Source organism: Carassius carassius, chromosome 10 (genome assembly GCF_963082965.1).
Source record: "Carassius carassius chromosome 10, fCarCar2.1, whole genome shotgun sequence".
NCBI classification, from domain to species: domain Eukaryota; kingdom Metazoa; phylum Chordata; class Actinopteri; order Cypriniformes; family Cyprinidae; genus Carassius; species Carassius carassius.
In genome coordinates this window covers 27,714,369-27,734,624 of record NC_081764.1, presented here as the reverse complement: position 1 = coordinate 27,734,624, position 20,256 = coordinate 27,714,369, and the positions used below count along the sequence as shown (strand labels likewise).

General features: G+C 38.5%; 1 protein-coding gene across 1 annotated transcript; it reads left to right on the top strand.

The window, feature by feature from the left end:
* Positions 1–736: 736 nt before the first annotated feature.
* On the top strand, positions 737–19,914 carry LOC132152055 (serine/threonine-protein kinase 24-like). Its single transcript, XM_059560705.1, has 11 exons — positions 737–1,414; positions 5,429–5,659; positions 13,835–13,891; positions 14,037–14,145; positions 15,161–15,318; positions 15,529–15,714; positions 15,923–16,068; positions 17,007–17,124; positions 17,212–17,274; positions 18,230–18,375; positions 19,081–19,914. Exons 1-11 carry the CDS (start codon positions 1,373–1,375, stop codon positions 19,118–19,120), a joined length of 1,296 nt encoding a protein of 431 aa, XP_059416688.1. The 5' UTR covers positions 737–1,372; the 3' UTR covers positions 19,121–19,914.
* Positions 19,915–20,256: the final 342 nt, after the last annotated feature.

The window sequence follows — 20,256 nt, the reverse complement described above, 5'->3', positions numbered from 1 at the left end:
GCAATGTGAAATAATGCGAAATTGCTTTTTTTATTACAGAAAAATATTCTAACTGTGCGGAATCAGTGGAGATCTTTTTTTAATAATGTTAAATAATGTGAATTTAATTGTAATATACAAACTATTCAAATAATATATTTAAAAATTAGCATACTGAAGGAAAATTAAAGAGTAACGTTAAACGCTTTAGTTTATTACTACTAGTAACTTGTTTATTGACATGCATAGTACTAGCATATTGGATGTTTAGTACTTAAAAAGCATTCTGCATGACCATATTTTAGATGCCTTAAACCTACCCATACCTAACTTAACAACTACCTAACTAACTATTAATAGCAGCAGATTAAAAGTTTACTGAGGTAAACGTCGTATTAATAGAGAGAATGTGTCCCTAAACTACAGTGTGACCAAGGAAAGTAAATTAAATGTCACAATCAAATAGATTTACATTAATAGTAGTAGAGATACGAGAAGTTGACCCACCTGACAAAATATGGTGAAGCAAAAAAGAAGAAAAAGAATAACTTAAATACAGCGCTGAAGGCCGATTGCATGTAGCCTGGGAAAACCCAGACCACTTCCGGCGAATTTCAATTCTCTCTACAGAATAACTCAGTTTCAACTGAAAAGGGTCTGGTTTTAACCAGGCTAGATTGCATGCACTCTTTGCCATATGATTAGAAACTCCTCCCCTTTCCTGCGGGGGCGGGATCTGACGCGTCCGGATCCGCCCTGATGTCCCGATGACAGCACGGACAAGATGGCGGCCAGCTGGGAAGTGAAGTGAGGATGTCAACATAATTTCTTCAGCTCAAACAAGACAGGATTTTCACCACCCACCCCCTCGACCAATTCGCTATATAGTTCATGTTCCGTGCATCTGTTTTAGGATCCAAAACCGGGGCATTTTTACGCAAACGTGCGCATGTTTTTGCGCTATGTTTTGGAAATCCGTTTGCGCAAAGATGACCATCAACTCTTGACGAGCAATCTGGCCTGCTTGAACCTCCAAAACCCACTCCAGGAGTCATCAAAAAGAGCGTCTCAACATCCGATCGCACGATACACCGACTGAAACTCTGCGATCGGTCCGATCGACGCTGTTCTGACGGGGGTTCGCGGTGATTTCCGCGAGGAAGAGCAGCGGTTCTCATTAAAGCTGCGGAAGTGGAGGAGAGGTTTTCACACCAGTCATCTTTCACATGCACTTTCTGTCCTCCCGTGGATGCTCTTCGCTCAATTATCCAGCTGTAAAATACCTGAGACCGCCTTAAAACTCGGGCAAACGGGTCCCGGTGGTGCATCGGCTGTATTTTGTCCGGAAACAGTGTTTTTTTTTTTTGCCAGTTTTAGTGTTTAAAGTGACGCCATGGCTCATTCTCCAGTGCAGGGCAGTCTGCCTGGGATGCAGGTAAAGAAACTCACAGCATCGTTTATAAATTTGTATATGTATTGTGTAATGTTCCTCCCTTTCAGAAGCATAAGAGTTTTTACTCTCTGATAAAGTTGCAGAAGATCTGTTTGACTCCCTCCCTTATAAATAATGGTAAACATAAACGTGTTCTGCAGTATGTGTGTTTTTTTTTAATCAATAAGTTCGTTTTATTGTTCTATACATGCAGGACCCATCATGTATGAAGTAGGACAGTTCCAATGAAGAACCCTTTTCAGGGTCAATCTATTAAAATGTTCGTGTTCTTGCCCTCTAGAGAGCTTTAGTACCACGGTAACCTTTCTGGGACATCCTTTATGAACCATGATCATGTATGAAGGGGGACAGTCGCAGTGAAGAACCATTCTGTTCTTTAAAACACAAAGATCCAAGAAAGAATGGAAAATGTGAAGTTGAAGGGTAGAGGCAAAAGGAAAGAGGGTAATGAGGGATGGAGAGATGTCTCCGGAGAGTGGCCATCATAACTGGGTCACTTGGTTGGGTCTCTGTTCATGCTGGGCCATATGACTGGTTTGTGCTCAATCTGGCAATCTGCCATCCCAAGTAGCTGAAATGGCTTATCGTTCCTTTAGGTTGAATATGCAGGAAGCCATTGTTGGCCGAGAACCTCCATCTTGAAAGGAGGCCATTAAAACCAAAGAGCATCCATGTGATAAGAGGAAAACCGGAATTATGTAGGAGGTCACAGATTTCCACAGGGAGGGCTACTGTTCACCCGTTCTGAGAGCATAGTGATGGAATAAGGGCTCATTCTCTTGTATTTCCTTATGGGTCACAGAGGAATTGTGGTGGGCATCCATTAGGAACATTTCTGAAGCCTGGATGCTCTTTCACCTGGCTGTAACACACCTCATATGGACCGGCCTCAGAGTTTCCAGCTCCCTAAAACACAACCACAGATAGGAGCCAAGGGATGACATGGCCTTTGAAAAGAATTTGTTGGCTGTTACACCTGTCAGTGTGCATCGGGATCAGGATTAGAGATCAGCTGGGAGTGTGGGCGAGCAATCAGCATTAGGACTGAATCAGGGAGCAAAGCCTTCATCATCTCTGTGATGGGATGGGCCGATGACAGCTAATGAATCTCTGAGGGATGCATTATAGGGCTTCTCTGTGGGTGCGTGCGCTTTGAGGAAAGATGTGCGAAAATCATCTGTGTCTGAGAAAATCGATTTGTGTGTGTTCATAGGATAGCATCACTAGTTGACAGAGCGCAGACTGGCAGTTGATCATTTATCGCAGTGAATACTGTTCACTGGCCTCTTTTTTTCCCTCTTTCATAAAGGCTTTTGTCATCTTTTGAGTATATTTGCTTTAGGGCTGCACGATAAATCGCGTGCTTGTCAGTGAACAATGGCTCTGTGTAGTAAACGCTTCTCCATGTGAAAGCGCACAGGTTATAGTGATTTACCGCTGATTACAGAACCGGCATTACTGATAAGATGCGCATTAAATAGCGCATGCGATTTATCGCGCAGCCCTGAATTGCTTGTGCTGCAGTCGGTTGATTTGTGTTGTTTAAAGCAGTGGTCCTCAGCTGAGTTTGTTTAGGGAGGTTCAAACGCTTTAGGAAAAAATGCAACTACCAGCATAGAAAAGAAAGGGTTATAATTGTTTAAGTCAAAGCCCAATCAAAATCTGTGACATTTTGTTGTAAATTTCCTTGGTAGAATCTAGCCAAATTAGACGGATGTAAACATAGACAGGTTGTTTGATACATGAAAATATATATTTAAAAAAAAAATATATATATATATATATATATACTCATCAAGGTTGAATTTATCTAATCAAAATACAGTAAGTAACTTGGTTAAATATTACTACAATTAAGATAACTGTAATTATTAATGTTGGAAACACTTGTGATGTGCACTTAATTTTTTTTTGGAAACAGTGATGTTTTATATTTTTTGAAGAATTCTTTCTAGATTTCAAAAGCACAGCATTTAACTGATATCAGAAGCTTTTGTTACATTATGAATATACTGTCACTTTTGATCAATTTTGATATGCCCTTGCTGAATAAAAATATTAATCTCTTTCCAAAAAAAAAAAAAAAATCTTACTGACCCCAAATTTTGGAACAATACTGTTAATTTATTGAATATGGGTTTAATAATAACCATAGAAATTCAAGAAACTTAATTATCAGTTTTCCTATCCAGCTTAAGTTTTGTTGATAATTTAGCATTTTACTCTGTTAGCGTTCCACTGTACACAGTGTTTTTGAAAAAACTCTTAAAAAACTTAAAAAAAAAAGCTAAACGTCACATATCTTTGTAATGCAGAGATTCTTGATTCGAATGAAGCAAACTATTTTTAGATAAAATCAACACAGCAGGTACAATCAGTGTCTTTGTCAGACCGCCAACAAGGCGTCATGCTGTGATCCCATTGTGTTTTCCAGCTATTGTCATCTGCAGGCATCTTTAAAAAAAAAAAAAAAAAAAATGTATGCGCAGTTTTTTTTTTTTTTTTAGTTATTCAATACCACTAAGAATTCCAGTGATTCTGATGTTTGTTCCGTTTAGAAACAGTGTCACCTTTCAAAAGAGACCAAAACCATGCATATACTCCAAATGGTTCAAGAACAGAATGCTTTAGGTATGCCTTTTTCTTAGGCTGATTTTACAGGAATGCTATTGGGTCAATGAAAATACTTCTGATTTGAATACTACTAAGTGTTTGTTTTAAGGACATGTATGTTAAACAGTATTTGATACTTTTTTGGGTTGAAATACAAAAGTTGAGAAGCACTTGAATAAATGAAACCAGTGCTGTTTGTATAAAATGAAATGGAAAATGCATTTTTAATCACTTTAAACCTTTGCTAGAGCTGATCAGCTCTTTCAGCCTTATATCAAAGCCAAGGTATTCCTAAACAGATTTCCATTTATTCACGGTACCCTGAGGTATGAGGCGTCAGAATAATGTCCTTTAGGCTGCTGTCTTTCATCTTGTATCTTTGGTGCACTAATGCTGTGGATGATCAGCTCTGTTGTCATCCATTTAACTGGATTTTACACTTTCATTAGGTCCCGTGAAATCCTGCCTGCATGTACCTCCCGCAGCGCCTCTGAAATTGCACTGGACAAGCTGTTCTGTTGTTGTGTTCGGCATCAGTATGACTCTGCGTTCAGTAGGTTTAGCGTTTATGCTACCAAAAGAGATTTGGAGGATTTTAAGGTCGTGAATTTTTGCGTGCTCAGAGGATGTACACGGCAGCAGTTCCAGATTGTCTTCAATTCTGGACACACTGACGGTTAGTCTAGCATGGTTTGTTTTGCTTTGTTTGAATGATGGTTATGAAGTGGCTGGGATGTTTTGGACTTGTTTTGGAGGCTTGTGTTAAAGTTAGAGCAGTCTGAGGTTTACAGGTTTCCTCGGTTAGTTCTCTTTTTCTCTTTTTATTATTTGAGTGTATTGCAGTTTAACCACCATGGACTCTGCAACAAACTACCACATGCTAATAATGTTGACGCTGTTTGTATCGCTCTCTGGGTTTCCTTTTAGAAGGCCTAAGGGGTCTGCAATATTCAGGGTCATTGCTGAGAACTCTGGGAACTTTGGTCCCAACCAGATGTGCTTCAGTTCTCAAATATACTCAGGACTTGCTTCAGTAGCACTTCAGAGAACTTCTAGTCAAACCAAATGCTGGATTATAAAAGCCTGTTTTAAGATTGTTCAGAATTATCATTGCAGTATGTTTAACCCAAATCCATTTCAGTGATACATTGAGGTCATTTTAAGTATTGATCAACTTGTTACTTTAGCTTAGAAAACTCTTCCCGCCTTTAAAATATAGAAACTTTTATGCAGTGTTGAGCACAAGGCTCTTTTCTGTATGGAATTCTTACCTTAAAATGTCACATCATGCAATTTAACAGTACTACATGAATTCATAAATTGTTTAATCTGCTTAAATCTGAATAGGGACCTATACTGACTTGTCTTTGTTCTTCATTGCAGAATTTAAAAGCAGATCCTGAGGAGTTGTTCACCAAGCTGGAGAGAATTGGTAAGGGCTCTTTCGGAGAAGTGTTTAAGGGCATCGACAATCGCACGCAGAAAGTTGTGGCCATCAAGATCATCGATCTGGAAGAGGCTGAAGATGAGATCGAAGACATTCAGCAGGAAATCACAGTGTTAAGCCAGTGCGACAGTCCATTTGTCACCAAATACTACGGTTCCTACCTAAAGGTGAGTGGCTGGCATATGCAAAAAAAGTCATGCTTTATAACCTCAGGGATGTGAGTCTTGACAGCTGCTTTTCCACTGTTGAGCCAGGGCTAACAATTAACCGTTAGGGTTGTGACTGTAAGGAAATTTTCCCACCGGTTAATCGACATGTGACAACACCAGTAACAATGGTATCACCATGGAGGCGGGGCGTTCCATCTTTTTCTAGCTTTCCTTCGCTTTTAAATAACTTGTAAGAACAGCGTGCACATTTTACTTTCACTTTCACATATAGCAGCAATTCAGCATAAAACAATTGTTCATTCGACTTTTCACGCTTTCCTTTGCTTTTAAATAGCTTAAAGGTGCCCTGCGCATTTTACTTTCCCAATACTCTACCTAACTGCAGTTCAGCGTCAATTGCTCGAATGCAACAACAAAATACAACGTCAAACTCACTTTAGCCTATATATAAAACATATAACTTTTATTAACAAAACAAGTAAAAATACACCATGCTATAGGGCAGGCTATGCCTGTTTTAAAATAACAAATAACTTACATAGTTTAAATAGGTATTCAAAACTTGGAAATAAATGAACATGTATAATATATAACCAAATAAATAAGAAACGTAGAGCATTTGTTAGCAAACAGAGTAAGATAGCTTGGAGGCACGTCATACACCTTGATGTCAAAAAAAAATCAATAAATGACACAAGTTTTAAATAAAGTAAAAATCAGCAAACAATGTGGAAGCAATTAAATAAGAATCAAAGTTTTAAAGGTCCCATGATATGGATTATTTCCTTTTCTTTAAATGCTTTTTAATGTTTCCTTAGGTGTACTTATATTGTTAGTATGATTTTTACATTTAAAATTTAGAAATAAAAAGCATTTTTTATATCCCTCTGGCTTGAATGCTCTGTTTGAAGGGGCGTGTCTGCTGTGAGACTCCGAGTAAACGACAACTGTTGTGATTGGCTGACATCTTTGCATTTGAAATGCGTATTACATGTGGACCCCTCTCAAATATATATATATATACTACAGCTGTCGAGATTAACGAATCGTGGATTTGTTGATTTATATAATTATTTTTTCGATCTTTTCCCATCACATGAAAGGCTGCAGTGATGAGTATTGAATAGACAGAGTCTGTTTATCGCGTGAATGCAGTGATCTCGTCATTATTGCAACACGTTTTCTCTCACAAAATGCTTTCACCACAACTAACAGCAAACACATGAATACAGTAAGAGCTCCGTTGTGCAGCATAACAGCGTCATTCATTGTAACGGCAGTTTAGGCAAGTGTGCAGATATACTCGCGATGTGTGAGAGCTCCAAAAAAAAAGAGAGCGTTCTTTGATCGCTCTCTGTAGTTAAATCACAATTTAAATAACAGATTTGTTTCATGCTACTAAGAGAAACAACGTGAAGTTGATCGTTTAGTCACTGGCTTGATTCACTGATGCATAAACAGTATTAAACGATTTAGAAAGAAAGTCTGTGTGAACTTGAATGGTTAGCTGCACATCAGAAATCACTGATCACAGATCAGGCATTAATGAACACTGTTACTCACTGTTTGTGCCGGTGCTGTCGAATCCATATCATAAAAGTCTGTTTGTAATGCTTTTGCTGACATTGCGACTGAATTATATGTAAATATTTGGGCGGGCAAAGTAGAGAAAGGGGAGGTAACATTTCTCTTTACAACGTCACAAAGAGGAGATTCCAGATCAGCCCGTTTGAGCTTCCATTTTCTCAAAGGCAGAGAAAGATAGCAAAATCTCGATTTACACCGATTAAAATTTTTAGAAACTTGGGGACCACATACATGCTAGGGGAAGTCATATTAATGTTAAAAAACCTCAGAAAGTGAAATTTTCATGTCATAGGACCTTTAAAAAAAACTTTCAAAATCACCTTAGATAAACGGCAAAAGTCAACAGGCTTTTCAGAATCCAAAATGTTGCCAAACAGGTGCTTTTGCATTTAGTTTCGAAACTAAATCATCTGCCATCGTCTTGTCTGCGGTGCTGCGGTGGGGCAAGTGTTGTAACTGGTGTTGAAGCTGAACACCGGTATCACCATCAACACTGTGTATCGCGGCAAGCCTATTAGCCGCGCTGGGCCAATAGCCTTGCACCTCAAGCCGTGAGGCCAAAAACCCTAAGCTGCGTTTCCTCTGTTGGACCAGCGTTACTCTAAAACCCGTCCTCCCTGAAGCAAACATCACACAAGCCCACCATTTCACCAGTGACTACCAGAACTAACTATATCGACTAATTATTAAGACATTTTAGCTCACAGACAGAACATCGTAGTTATATGAGTTACACGGAATATGTGAAATTTATGACACATGCTGATCCAGATCCAGGATCAATCAAAGACACATGAAGGAGACCGAACTAATATGAAACCAAATAAATGCATGATTACAATCCTATATGATTTGTACTTCAAGTGGTGTCTGGTATTTTCATAAGCATAACATATATTTATAAGGGCAATATATAGTACTCCGGACCCCAAAGAGTATCAGTTTACTCAAAAAAGAACGTTCTTTATTATTTTACACATCCGCTCTTTCCAAAATGTTTGTTCAACTTTGAAACATGCTGATATTTTTTATGAAATCTGAGAGATTTTGGCCCCTCTGCTGAGAGTCCATTACACCGAAAAAATTGATGCATCAAAAGATTCATAAAAAGATTGTAAAAGAAGTCCATATGAATCAAGTGGTTTAATCTAAGTCTTACAAAGAGACACAATCATATTATGTGATAAACAAATGTAATTTAGGCTTTTATTCACATATAAACATTGATCAGTGGATATGTGTAGAGTACATCAAATATGGTAAACAGAATCTCAAAAGTGCTTGTCTGACATATAATAACCACTGAGGTTTTTTCTCGCATTTCACGCAAGCACTTTGGAGCTTCCACAAGAACCATTGAGGTTTGTTTTTGTGCATCAAGCAAGTACGGTAAAGCTGCTGTTTAGCATTTATGATGTGGGTTTGATATTGGTTTGAAATGACAGGAAGGTGAGTAATTGATTTCATTTTTGGGGGAACTCTTCAGCTTTTACCTCTGATTTCAAAGCCTCAATACTCCAGCTTATAAGAAAACACTGTTCCCTCATCCTCAAGTAGTCATTTTAATCTTCCAATTTGGTACTGAAGAAAGCTTGTTTGTTAACTCACCACAGTTGAAAACAGTTGTGCTACTTAATGAAGTATGGAGTTGGCAACACAAAGGCTTTTTTTCTTTTGCTGAAGTGATGCCAGTACATTGACATTTCTATAGTCCAATTTTGGCTTCAAAGAAATAGCTTCCTCTAGAAGCTCATCAGTCTGTTGTTCTTTTGAGAGATGAAGGCTATTCCATCTGTGAGTGAGTGTACAATACCATCTTGAATCAAGACAGCATACTGGATTTAAACAGGACAGAGAGAAGGGGACGTCCCAGATGCATGCCAGAAAGAAGACATCAGAGTTTGAGAAACAGACACCCCTCAGGTCCTCAACTAGCAGCTTTGTTCAATAGTGTATGCCAAACAGCGGATTCATCAGAAACTTGAAGAGAAGACTGGGTTGTGGGCCCTTTAAGTTGAAAGAAAAAGAAAAAAATTCATCTGTAGTTGGCAAATATGAAAAAATGGTAGAATGGCCAACTTACGACTGGACAGTAAATTATTAGACGGGTGTTATTGATGACTGAAACTAGGTTTGATGTAATGAGAACAATTTGATAGTAATATTTACAAGGAGTGCCAATCAAAGCCATGCGAAGTGCTACAGAAGGTCAGTTTATTAAGAAACTAGTTCTGCCCATCTGTCATTGTTCACTCAAGTATCCTCCATTTGCAGTTTGAAGAATAGAGAATTTATTTAAAATAGAAATAGTTTTTTGTGACATTATTTTTACTGAAAATTCCTGACTTTAAGTGATCCTGGAGACCTTGATTAGTTGGTTCAGGTGTGTTTGATAGGGCTGTGCAAAAAAATCTAATGCGATTTTCATGCGCATCTCATCAGTAAAGACGCTCCTGTAATTAGAAGTATATCTCCAGCAAGTTTTATCGGGGAACCTCCTGAAAACGCGACTGGGACCATGTACTACTACTAGTTAACAAATTAAAGCTATATTTGGAGATTGATGTGCAGTGTTTTGTGGTTCATGTTTTGTTCCATGCTAGTTGGCTAAATCAGGGAGATATGGTTCCTGTATTGCATAGGCCTACATTAATGTGTGATAGCACCTTTTGGCAAGATTTGTAAAGTAAAGCTGTTTGAGAGTAAAAATAATCACACCTCATTTCGCTTTGTTTTTCAGTTGAAGTAGAATTCAGACAGATCAATATGACTTGAGCTCACACTAATGACCTTAGTTATTACTATTTGGCACGCCGTCAGGCAGCATGTTCAGTCCACTTCCCACTGTGAAAAAAGTGTAAAACTAGCATGTGTGGGTGTTCTTTATATCAGCCTTGAAACCATTTCAGCCTTTCTGTCTCACGCTCTTTCCTCCTCGACCATAGTATGCGCCAAATGTTCATAATCTTTGATGCCCCATTTAGAGCTGTGATTCTCAACATTAAACTTAAGCTAAAATATCCTGTGTCATAAATGAAAGCTGAAAATGTGGGTGTTCACTTAATGCTCAAGTTAAAAGGGACCATAGTGAAGTGTTGTAATGTCACTTTTCTTTTTATTGTGCGTTTAAAGCTTCTAGCCAGAAAGAGAAGCACAGACAGCAGCTGTAATTTCAGCCTGGGGGAATATTCAATATGTATTTTTGGAAGAGAAACACATCCCGTAGCATCACTTATTGCTTTGAAGATCTGTAATAATGAACAGGAAGTGAAATAACTGGTTTGAGTAGAGAGCATGTTATGTTTTTTTTTTTTTTTAGATTTTAAACTAGGTTTATTTTCCTGCCTGTGCAAAGCTCAATGTTAATTAACTCTTGCAGTGTTTGCTAATCCATTGCTAAGTTGTTCCAGGTGATTTAGGATCTTGCCAAGGTATCCTGGATGGTTGTTTAGATGTTTTGTGTAGTTTCTAGGTGGATATTTACTCTCCCATGTCAAAAGAGCTCCCCTTCAAGTTCCTGTAGCTTACACTGCTGGAGGAATACGATTATTTTTATTACAGATTCTTTCCCCCTCAGTTTTTCCTTCCATACCTTATTAAATTCGTCAACAAACAAAATCGATTAATTGTTTGTTTTCAGTATTGTAGCAATGTATGGGGCACAGCTCACACAGGAGTCACTTTCAAATCAAGCAGCTTTCTGTTGCTCAATGTAGCAGATTTGTGTCACCAACTTGAACCTGTTGTAAAATCTGCTGTTACTGGATTTTAATTACGGGGCAGTTGTAGCCTTATGGTTAGAGAGTCAGACTTTTAACCAGAAGGTTGCGGGTTTGAGTCTCAGGTCTGGCAGGAGTTGTCGGTGGGCAGAGTGAATGACCAGTACTCTCTTCCACTCTCAATACCACAATTAAGGTAAGACCCTTGAGCAAGGCACCGAACCCACAACTGCTCCTTTGGCGCTGCAGCAATATGGCTGGCCACTGTAGCTTGTGTGTGTGTGTGTGTTCACTGCTGTGTGTGTGCACTTGGATGGGTTAAAGGCAGAGTGCAAATTCCGAGTATGGGTCACCATACTTGGCCACACGTCACTTCACTTTCACTTTCACTCAAATTTGCAGCACTTTATGATTGCCTTCCTTAACAACTGATTCTGTAGATTCAGATAGATTGCATAGATTCCAATCGAAGTGACTGGATTTTGATAACTGAAATTTACAGCAAATTAAATTAACTGCTTGTTTAAACGGCAATATAGTTGTTGGCAGATTATGAGTTGCTTCCATTATCAGCTCGCATACCGCTCGCCTACATTGGAAATAACAAACTTGAGCGTGGAAAAGACGCAATATGTGAACGGCCCATAAGAACTGCGGTCTTCTAAAGTACTTCAAATATGCCGTGGAGAATCACAGAAAGTGACCGAATTCAAGAACATTGTTGTGGCATCTCCAAGCAACGAATAAACACAGCTAACTTGGAGAATGCAGTGGGTTTTCAGCTACAAAACACGATGTGTAATGTTCAAGCTTATTGTGTGTAAGCTTGTTCAAAATGACGGAAACAATAAATATTACTGAAAAATAATTTAATATAATGAATTGAATTGAATATGAATAATTTAAATAAATGAATATTCGAATATTCGTTTTTTTGTGAGCTCAAATATTCGAATGTGCTATTTGCGGGAAACGCCCATCCCTAGTTTGGATCAGAAGGAAGGCAATGCAAAGACTGTTTTTCCACATCTTGGCAGTGTCATCTTGACAGTGTCTTGTTTTCTTTGGAGCCATCTTTATCGTTTGGTTTCTGCATAGACCTGCGTTTGTTTCTCTTGTTATTTACACTGCATGCAGGAATCAGTGTGCAGGGCTAAACAGGCAGTGATGTAGAAGCAGGAGTTGATGATCTTCTGCGGAGGCGGGGTTTAGCCACACTATTACATCATAAAGTGGCACATTCCACAACCTGCTGTTTTGGCAGATTGGCTTCAGTAGAAGCTGTTTTTAGGCCCAGTTTATACTAGTGCGTTTTTTTGTTTTTAAACTGCATTTTAAAATGAAAGTGATCATCGTTTACACTGGCATTTTCACTGTGTTTCAGAAACGTTCTCAATCCACACTACAGAACTGAAAATGAATGTCACATGACAATTCATGCAGGTACAACCATAGATATGTAGATGCCCCATTCGACTGTGTCAAGCACGTAGACGCGTCCACCATATTTTAACGGTCAATTTGACATAATCCACAATAATAATCAATGAATATTCGAAGTTGCCACAATCCTGCACAGCCGATGGTTGTAAAAACCTCCAGGATTTAAATTTCCGAAGAAATGGGACAAACTTTCACAGGTGAGAATGTGTTGGTTTGTGTTTTTGAATGTATTAACTCAATATTACCAGCTTTCAAACATTGGTAACTTATGTTACTGTTATAGTGAATGACATCAAGTTGACCTTTTGAATACAGCGGAAGGCTTGCATTTAGCGGCCCATAGTAACAGTCGCTTATGAGGCATCTATATATATACATATCTATGAGTACAACAATGTGCAGGATTTTATTGTTTACACTGTCGTCAAGGATACCCAGAGCAAATATGGGCAGCCACGCCGCCAGAGTTTGGGGTCTGTACCATTTTTTTAAGTCTCTGGTTCAAAAACGCCAGGGAAGTGTAAACGACAGGCATAACCGTTGAGCAAAAGTTAAGAATTTTAAAATGAAAACGCAGTAGTGTAAACGTAACCTTAGACTAACGAGAAAGTTTTGAAGTTCTGAAACTCACAGGATGTTTTTATTTTACAATGACTGCTCTTATCCGTCAAAATATCAAGGGAATTTTGATTTCTCAGTTCAGGACCCCTTTAATGCAATATCTGTGTTTCAGATTGTGCAAATAGACAGTCTACAGGCTTGTTCCAGTCTGGATATTCTCAATAGTAAATCTTTTGTTATAAGATTGTGATATTATATTTTGGGAAGATCGCCCACACCTAGTGTGAGATATTCACCAAAGTTTAAAAATTAGGTTTAGGGGTCGGAGCATAAACCAAAAAGAAAAATATCAAATGGAAATTTGTGCATCTTAGTTTTGGCATGACTTGCCAGTACTGCTGTGTGCAGTAGACCATAAATGAATTATTTCAGGTACAAAAGTGAGAGAGAGAGAGAGAGAGAGAGAGAGAGAGAGAGACAAAGCATTCCGCACAGAAAGATGAAAGAGCACACAGAACTTTGTAGCTGCGCTGCGGTGAACCATTAGGTGCAATAAATAAATCGTTCAGCTGTAAGAGGCTCTCAGCGTGCTTCTTCATTTTCAATTTCTTCACACACACAGATGCTCACTTTCTCTCACTCTTAGTGGGAGGTATGTAACCCAGTTTTCACTCTTCCCTCTCTCTCAGATTAGCTAATCCCAAATTAAAGGCGATTTTAGGATTACTCTTTTGGTCATTTGCCCTCTCACTAGAAAATGCCCCGACTCATCTGGAAAAGTAGTTGTTGTTTATTTGTGAGTCGATGGATTTTTCTTACCCTTTGACACCCAGTTCTTCTACATCTCTTCCTCTTGCTGTAGGACACAAAGTTATGGATCATCATGGAGTATTTAGGTGGTGGATCTGCCCTGGATTTGGTATGATGCAAGACGATTTTAGAAATATTTACGTTTGTGTGTGTGTGTGTGTAAACACAAACTTTAATTTTGGATGCAATTAATTGATTTGTTTTTTGTTGTTGTGATGGGCTTGGGCTTGTGTTTGATCATTGTTCTCTTTCAGCTGGAGCCTGGTGCTTTAGATGAAACACAGATCGCCACCATCCTGAGAGAGATCTTGAAAGGCCTGGAGTATCTACACTCTGAGAAGAAGATCCACAGAGACATCAAAGGTATGGATGGTAGATTCAAGGTCATCTTGTCCACCATCTTATGCATATTGAACACAAAAATGTTCAGATCTCCTTTGCAGCTTTCTGGAGTCAGGGTGTGCACTGTTTTCATCTGTCCACCGAGATGCAAAGTTTCATTTACAAAGTACCAGGCTTCTACATTGAACACTTCTGAGAAGGTTCTGTTTGGGTTTACAACATATATAAAATAACTATTAGCAGTTAGAATTATTAGCAAGTATGCATTATCAATTGTACAGCTGCATTTTCATGGAAACAGTCTGTTATTACTATTTTGTTTATGTACAAAAATTGCTGAGCAACTTTCTGTTTTTTGTCACTGTGAAGAAAGTAAAAATGTATGTAAATGTCTTTTTTTTTTTTTTGCGCAATAGTGTTTATCAAATAACACTAAATACAAGAGTACAGAGACAGGAGACCCAGTTCTGGATTCTTCCTCTGCTATTCACTTTTGTTTAACAAAATACAAAATACTCACAGTGTGATGGAAAAGATTAGAACACACACGGTCGGTCAGAACAGCAGTTCATTCAAATTAAAATTTAACTCACCAAATAAACAGGTCTTTGTTTTTTTCAGTCAGTTAAATGGGTGAAGTACATGTATAGATCTGAGATTGTCAAACCTTTTGATGGCCATTCATATACTTATCATAAATTATTAAGATGACAAAGTTAAATAAATGTTTCATTGTACTAAAGCAGGTTGGTAAAAAAAATGGATTTATTTGCACATATAGTAAGATACTAGCTATTAAGTTGACAACATAATTCATATTTTAGACATTATTGGTATAAAATGTTTAAACTTATAAAGGCACTAAAAATGCATTATGTGAAATATTATTATTATCATTTATTATTTGATCTTTTTTCATGGACCACCAGTGCACCTTTGGGCCCTCCAGGGTTTCCAGATCCCAGATTGAACCATAATGTATATTCATACACTCTTAACTAAACTTTCCGTCCATCACCTTTTTTGTTCCTTTCAGCTGCAAATGTATTATTGTCAGAGCAAGGGGAGGTGAAGCTGGCAGATTTCGGTGTGGCCGGTCAGCTCACAGACACGCAGATCAAGCGGAACACATTTGTGGGCACACCCTTCTGGATGGCCCCAGAGGTCATCAAACAATCTGCCTATGACTCAAAGGTGAGGGTCACTGTAGACACGCCAATGAAAGTCCATCATTGCACCAGATGTCTGGCTCTGGATTTGGTGTTGATTGGAATTACTTGTCAGTTTTTCCATATGATTCATTTAGATGAGTGATGACTGTTCCACTTCCACATGACCTGGCATGAAGACATTGTCCGTTCACATCGGTTAATTTATTTAATTTTTTTTTGCTTTTCTTGCCAGGCTGATATTTGGTCTTTGGGCATCACGGCGATTGAGCTGGCTAAAGGAGAGCCACCCCACTCTGATCTGCACCCCATGAAGGTCCTGTTCCTCATTCCAAAGAACAACCCCCCTACACTGGAGGGCAGCTACTGCAAACCTCTGAAAGAGTTTGTCGAGGCCTGTCTAAACAAAGAGCCCAGTTTTGTGAGTATGCTCATAGGGGATTCCCAGAGGTCATTTCCTCTGATCCTTCTGGCAGAACAGTTTATTCTATTGCTGCTAGTCAGGTCATGATCTTTATATGGTTATTAAGGAATGTTCTATAATTGCACCTGCATCAAATAACAACACTGAGGTTTTGTATCAAAGGACCCATCTCACACTTTCTTACATCTTTCTGTCTTTCTCTCAGAGACCGACAGCAAAAGAGTTGTTGAAACACAAGCTCATCGTGCGCTATGCGAAGAAAACCTCCTATCTGACAGAGCTCATCGACAAATACAAGCGCTGGAAGGCCGAAAAGTCCCGGAAGGAGTCCAGCTCCGATGAATCTGACTCGTACGCAACTCAAAACACAAAGCTTTTCATATATATATTAAAGGAATAGTCCACCAAAAAAAATTATAATTTTGTCATCATGCATTTCTTTCTTATGTGAAACATGCAATGATATTTTGGAGAACCCTGGATCACATTTACCTCTACTGTATGGATGAAAAACACTGAGACATTTCTTTTATGTTCCTCAAGATAAAGTCACGCAGTTTTGGAATGACATGAGAATGAGTAAATAATGACAGAATGTTTATTTTCAACTGGTTTCAACCCTGGGTTAAAGGGTTAGTTCACCCAAAAATTAAAATTAGGCCATAAATTACTTACCCTCAAGTCATCCTCGGTGTATGTGACTTTCTTCTTTCAGGTGAATCCAGTCGGAGTTATATAAAAAACATTATTTGATCTTTCAAGCTGTTTAATACCATTCAGTGGGCGTTGCAGTGCATAAGTCCAAAAGAAGCTAAATAAAAAGCACCCATCCATAATAAAAAGTGTCTCACAGTTCCGGGGGGTGAACAAAATCCTCCTGTAGTGAGGATAAGCCAACATACAGTGCAAAATTTTGAAGCTTTACTACCTAGTAAAGTTTAGCAGTTACAAGTATGAACTGTGTGAAATGTGGAAGATCTAAGAACATAATCAAGGATGACTTTACTCCAGGGTTAAAGAGTTAACAACAAGAGTTGACAGCTTTCATAATACAGCCATTTGATCGAAAGTGGTTACTCACAAGCTGCTCCGTTAACTAGTCAAGCGACTTAAATAACTATCTCTAACATCATCTAGATTGCACAATCAGTAGTTTTCTGCCCTGCTGGTTTTTGGCCCTCTCCTAAAATCTTCTGCATTTCTCATGCATGCCATTTCATTTTTCCTTTTTCTTTTATCTGTTTAAAATTAATCCCTTCTTTTTTGTCTTGCGTCTTTGTTCCACTCAGAGAACCGGATGGCCAGGCGTCTGGTGGGAATGACTTTGGCAGTGACGACTGGATCTTCACCATTCGAGAGAAAGACCCCAAAAAGCTGCAGAACGGAGCCAGTCCAACAGAAGAGAAAGTAGGTGACTGAGCTCAAGGCCACAGCTGACTGTTGTGGTGCATAACAGTCTCTTTCATCACTGTGTGATGTTTTCTGCTTCCACAGGAGCCTATCAAGAGGCCTCTGTCCCAGAGTCTGTCCACTGTCATCACTCCAGTCTTAACTGAGGTAAGACATACTAGTCACCGGCAGAGTTGATTCAATGCCAAAATCAGAAATGCATTTATGTTTAAATGCTGGTTTGTATTTGTATTTGCCAGCAGTGAGGGTGCATATTGTCTGTGGTTGCACTGGTCCAACCCTAATTGGGTTTTAAAATGTTTTTGGACCCCTAAATTGTTTTTTTTCCCTTAAGGTCCCGTTTCCGTGTTTCACCAAGGTCTGCTCACTGTAGGATTTCTGGCTTCGACACTGGTATAGAAACGATATCAGTATGAAGATTAAAAGTAGCCCTTGAATGCTTTATTATATCTTAAAAGCATCTTTTAAAGGCAACCGTCACTCCCTCAGGCCTCTTACTAATCAGTATGGAACAATGCGGTATTTGAGGCGGAGAGCGGAAAATTGAGGGATGCTGGGAAAAAAAGCCCAAGGACAAGTGACTTTGCACTAATTTGCTCCACCCTCTTCTTCATTCAAGGACAAATCCTCTCATGCTCTTCATGAAAGTGCAGTGCTCTGTAGTCTAGATTCTTGACTCCACAAGAAGATTGTTTTTAGAGTTCCTGATATATATATATATATATATATATATATATATATATATATATTATTGGATTAATAGTCTTGTAATATTTTAAAGACACACAAGTAAACCATGTCTTTGCACAAACACACGATTTATCAAATCATATTATCCGTCAAATGATTGTAAATTCCAAAATAAAAAAGAAATGTTTTTGGTTTAGTTTGACCTTCCTGCCTTGTGATATATACTGTTATTGTGAAATAAAATTACTTTAGGCAACACAACTGGGCAAGTGCCCCAAGTTGTTAAAAGTAAGGCTGCAGGTTATTGACTTCTATCTGTGTCACTACCAGATTACTCCAAGGAGACTGTCTCTTTAATAAGTGTGCTTTGGATAGAGGCATCAGCTGCATGTTAAATTCTGTGTGTCTGCAGCTGAAGGAAGGGGCAGGAGATGCTGCAGCAACGACAGTAAAGCCTGAAGTTCTGGAGCAGCTCGGGGAGGCCATTTTTCTCGCTGAAGAGGCATATCCAGGGATCTCAGATGTCATGGTCACCCAACTTATTCAAAGGCTACAACAGTAAGGACTGCATGATTCAGTTCCCCTTCACTGGCACAGTTCTCCCTTGAATCATCACTGAACTATGCTCAACCTGGTTGAAATAGAAAGTGACTTTCCAGTTGGAGTAATTTTGGTGTAATTACATATCACAATGATGTGTGCCTACTCTAGTGACCAATTTAAACCTAAATTTCTTTAACAAATAGAAGTTTAAGTGAAGGTGAATACGAAATGAGAGAAAGTACACTACCATTCATAATATTTTTTACTTTTTTCTTTTGAAGTTTCTGACTATTTAAAACTTATATTTTATTATATATTCCTTTATAGGCAAAGCTACATTTTAAGCTGCCATTACTCCAGTCTCATAATTATTGTTATCAGTGATGAAAACTTTATGCTGCTTTAATAGTTTTATAGAAACCATGATACATTTTCAGGATCCCTTGATGATTTGAACATTTATAAGAAAACAGCATTTCTTTGAAATATCAATCTTTTGTTAAAAATAAAAAGACTGTCACTTTTGATCAGTTTAGTGCATCCTTGCTGAATAAAATGATTTATAAAAAAAATAAAATAAATTGGGTTGTTTTCAGCAACATACAAGCCAGTACTTGCTTTAATGTAACGGTCAGAAATGATTTCTCTAGAAGAAATAAAACATCTACTGGTAGCTTCTTTCATGCACAGATTCCTTAGCTTTCATTTTCTTCCATGCAGGTTCTCTAGAGGAAGAAAATCATCATCATCGCACCAGTGATTATTCCATTAGCCTGTCTGTCTCCCATCGGTCCCGCCCCCCGGCATCAGCGAATCCTGACACCAGCAGACTCTGTGACGTCTACCCTGGAGGACCAACTGTCCTTCACTAGCTTATCAAGAGAACTTCTCAAACTCCTCAAGCTTCCCCTAGTTTCACTTTTCTTTTCTAATCTCCTGGAACACTCTTTGGAGTGTGAGTGGATGTGCTTGTGTGTATGCGTAATAGCGTGTTTGTAATGAAGACTGCTTAAGCAATGGACAAAATGTAGATGTAACTCATTTGGCTAAGCACAGAGTAAGATGGAGGCAGGTCGTTTTGAATTATCGCAACCGAGCTTTTGGAAGAATGCATTAAGTGAATGCCATCACAGGGCGAGGAGACCGGCCCATCGCCGTCTCCTCAACCCTTAACGAAATACAAGATAGTGTGCATGACTCTGAACAAAATGCATGTGTGAAGACGGATGTCTGTCGGAGTGTGCGCGCATCCAAGCCCTGGTGAAGGAGATTGCAGTTCTCGCGCTGAAATCTCAGGTAATCTGCGACAAGCAGACCAGTCATCCAGGAAGACAGAGGGCGCTATGTTTGGATTTGTGTACAGATCTGTGTAGATAGTCTCAATTTTACAGACCTTTAAAAGAGATGATGGATTTTTGCTAATGAATCACTGTGTACAGATGGCCAAGAGCTTCTGTAGATATTGTTAGAAACAAAGGTAAATATTTAAAAATCGAGCCTCTGAAATGCCTTGCCTTTTTATGAAATGTAAAAAAAAAAAAACATTGTGGGGTGGGGGGGATGGGTGCTCTGTTAATTTTAATAAAAAATGTAAGGGTTTTACTCAAGGTTTGAGATCCTACCATCTTCTCCATTATTAATTTCAAAATAATCATTATTAATGACAAAATATTTTCATTCTGAGGCATAAATATATATATTTTATTGAAGCACTTCATCAAAAGTTGATTTATTCATAGCTTATTGGACCCAATGTTGTTTAAAATCCACATACAATGTTATGTTGGGAATTTTTTTTTTTAAATACATTGAAGAAAATACTGCATTCTAATGCTCATAGTTGTATGCCAGTTATCTGGTTCACATAGTAACCCCTTCAAATAATGCATTTATAGT

Coding starts and splice junctions, on each gene's coding strand:
- LOC132152055 (XM_059560705.1), top strand. CDS start 1,373: ATGGCTCATTCTCCAGTGCAGGGCAGTCTGCCTGGGATGCAG. Junction 13,892..14,036: donor GTGGATCTGCCCTGGATTTG/GTATGATGCAAG, acceptor GTTCTCTTTCAG/CTGGAGCCTGGTGCTTTAGA. Junction 18,376..19,080: donor CTTATTCAAAGGCTACAACA/GTAAGGACTGCA, acceptor TCTTCCATGCAG/GTTCTCTAGAGGAAGAAAAT.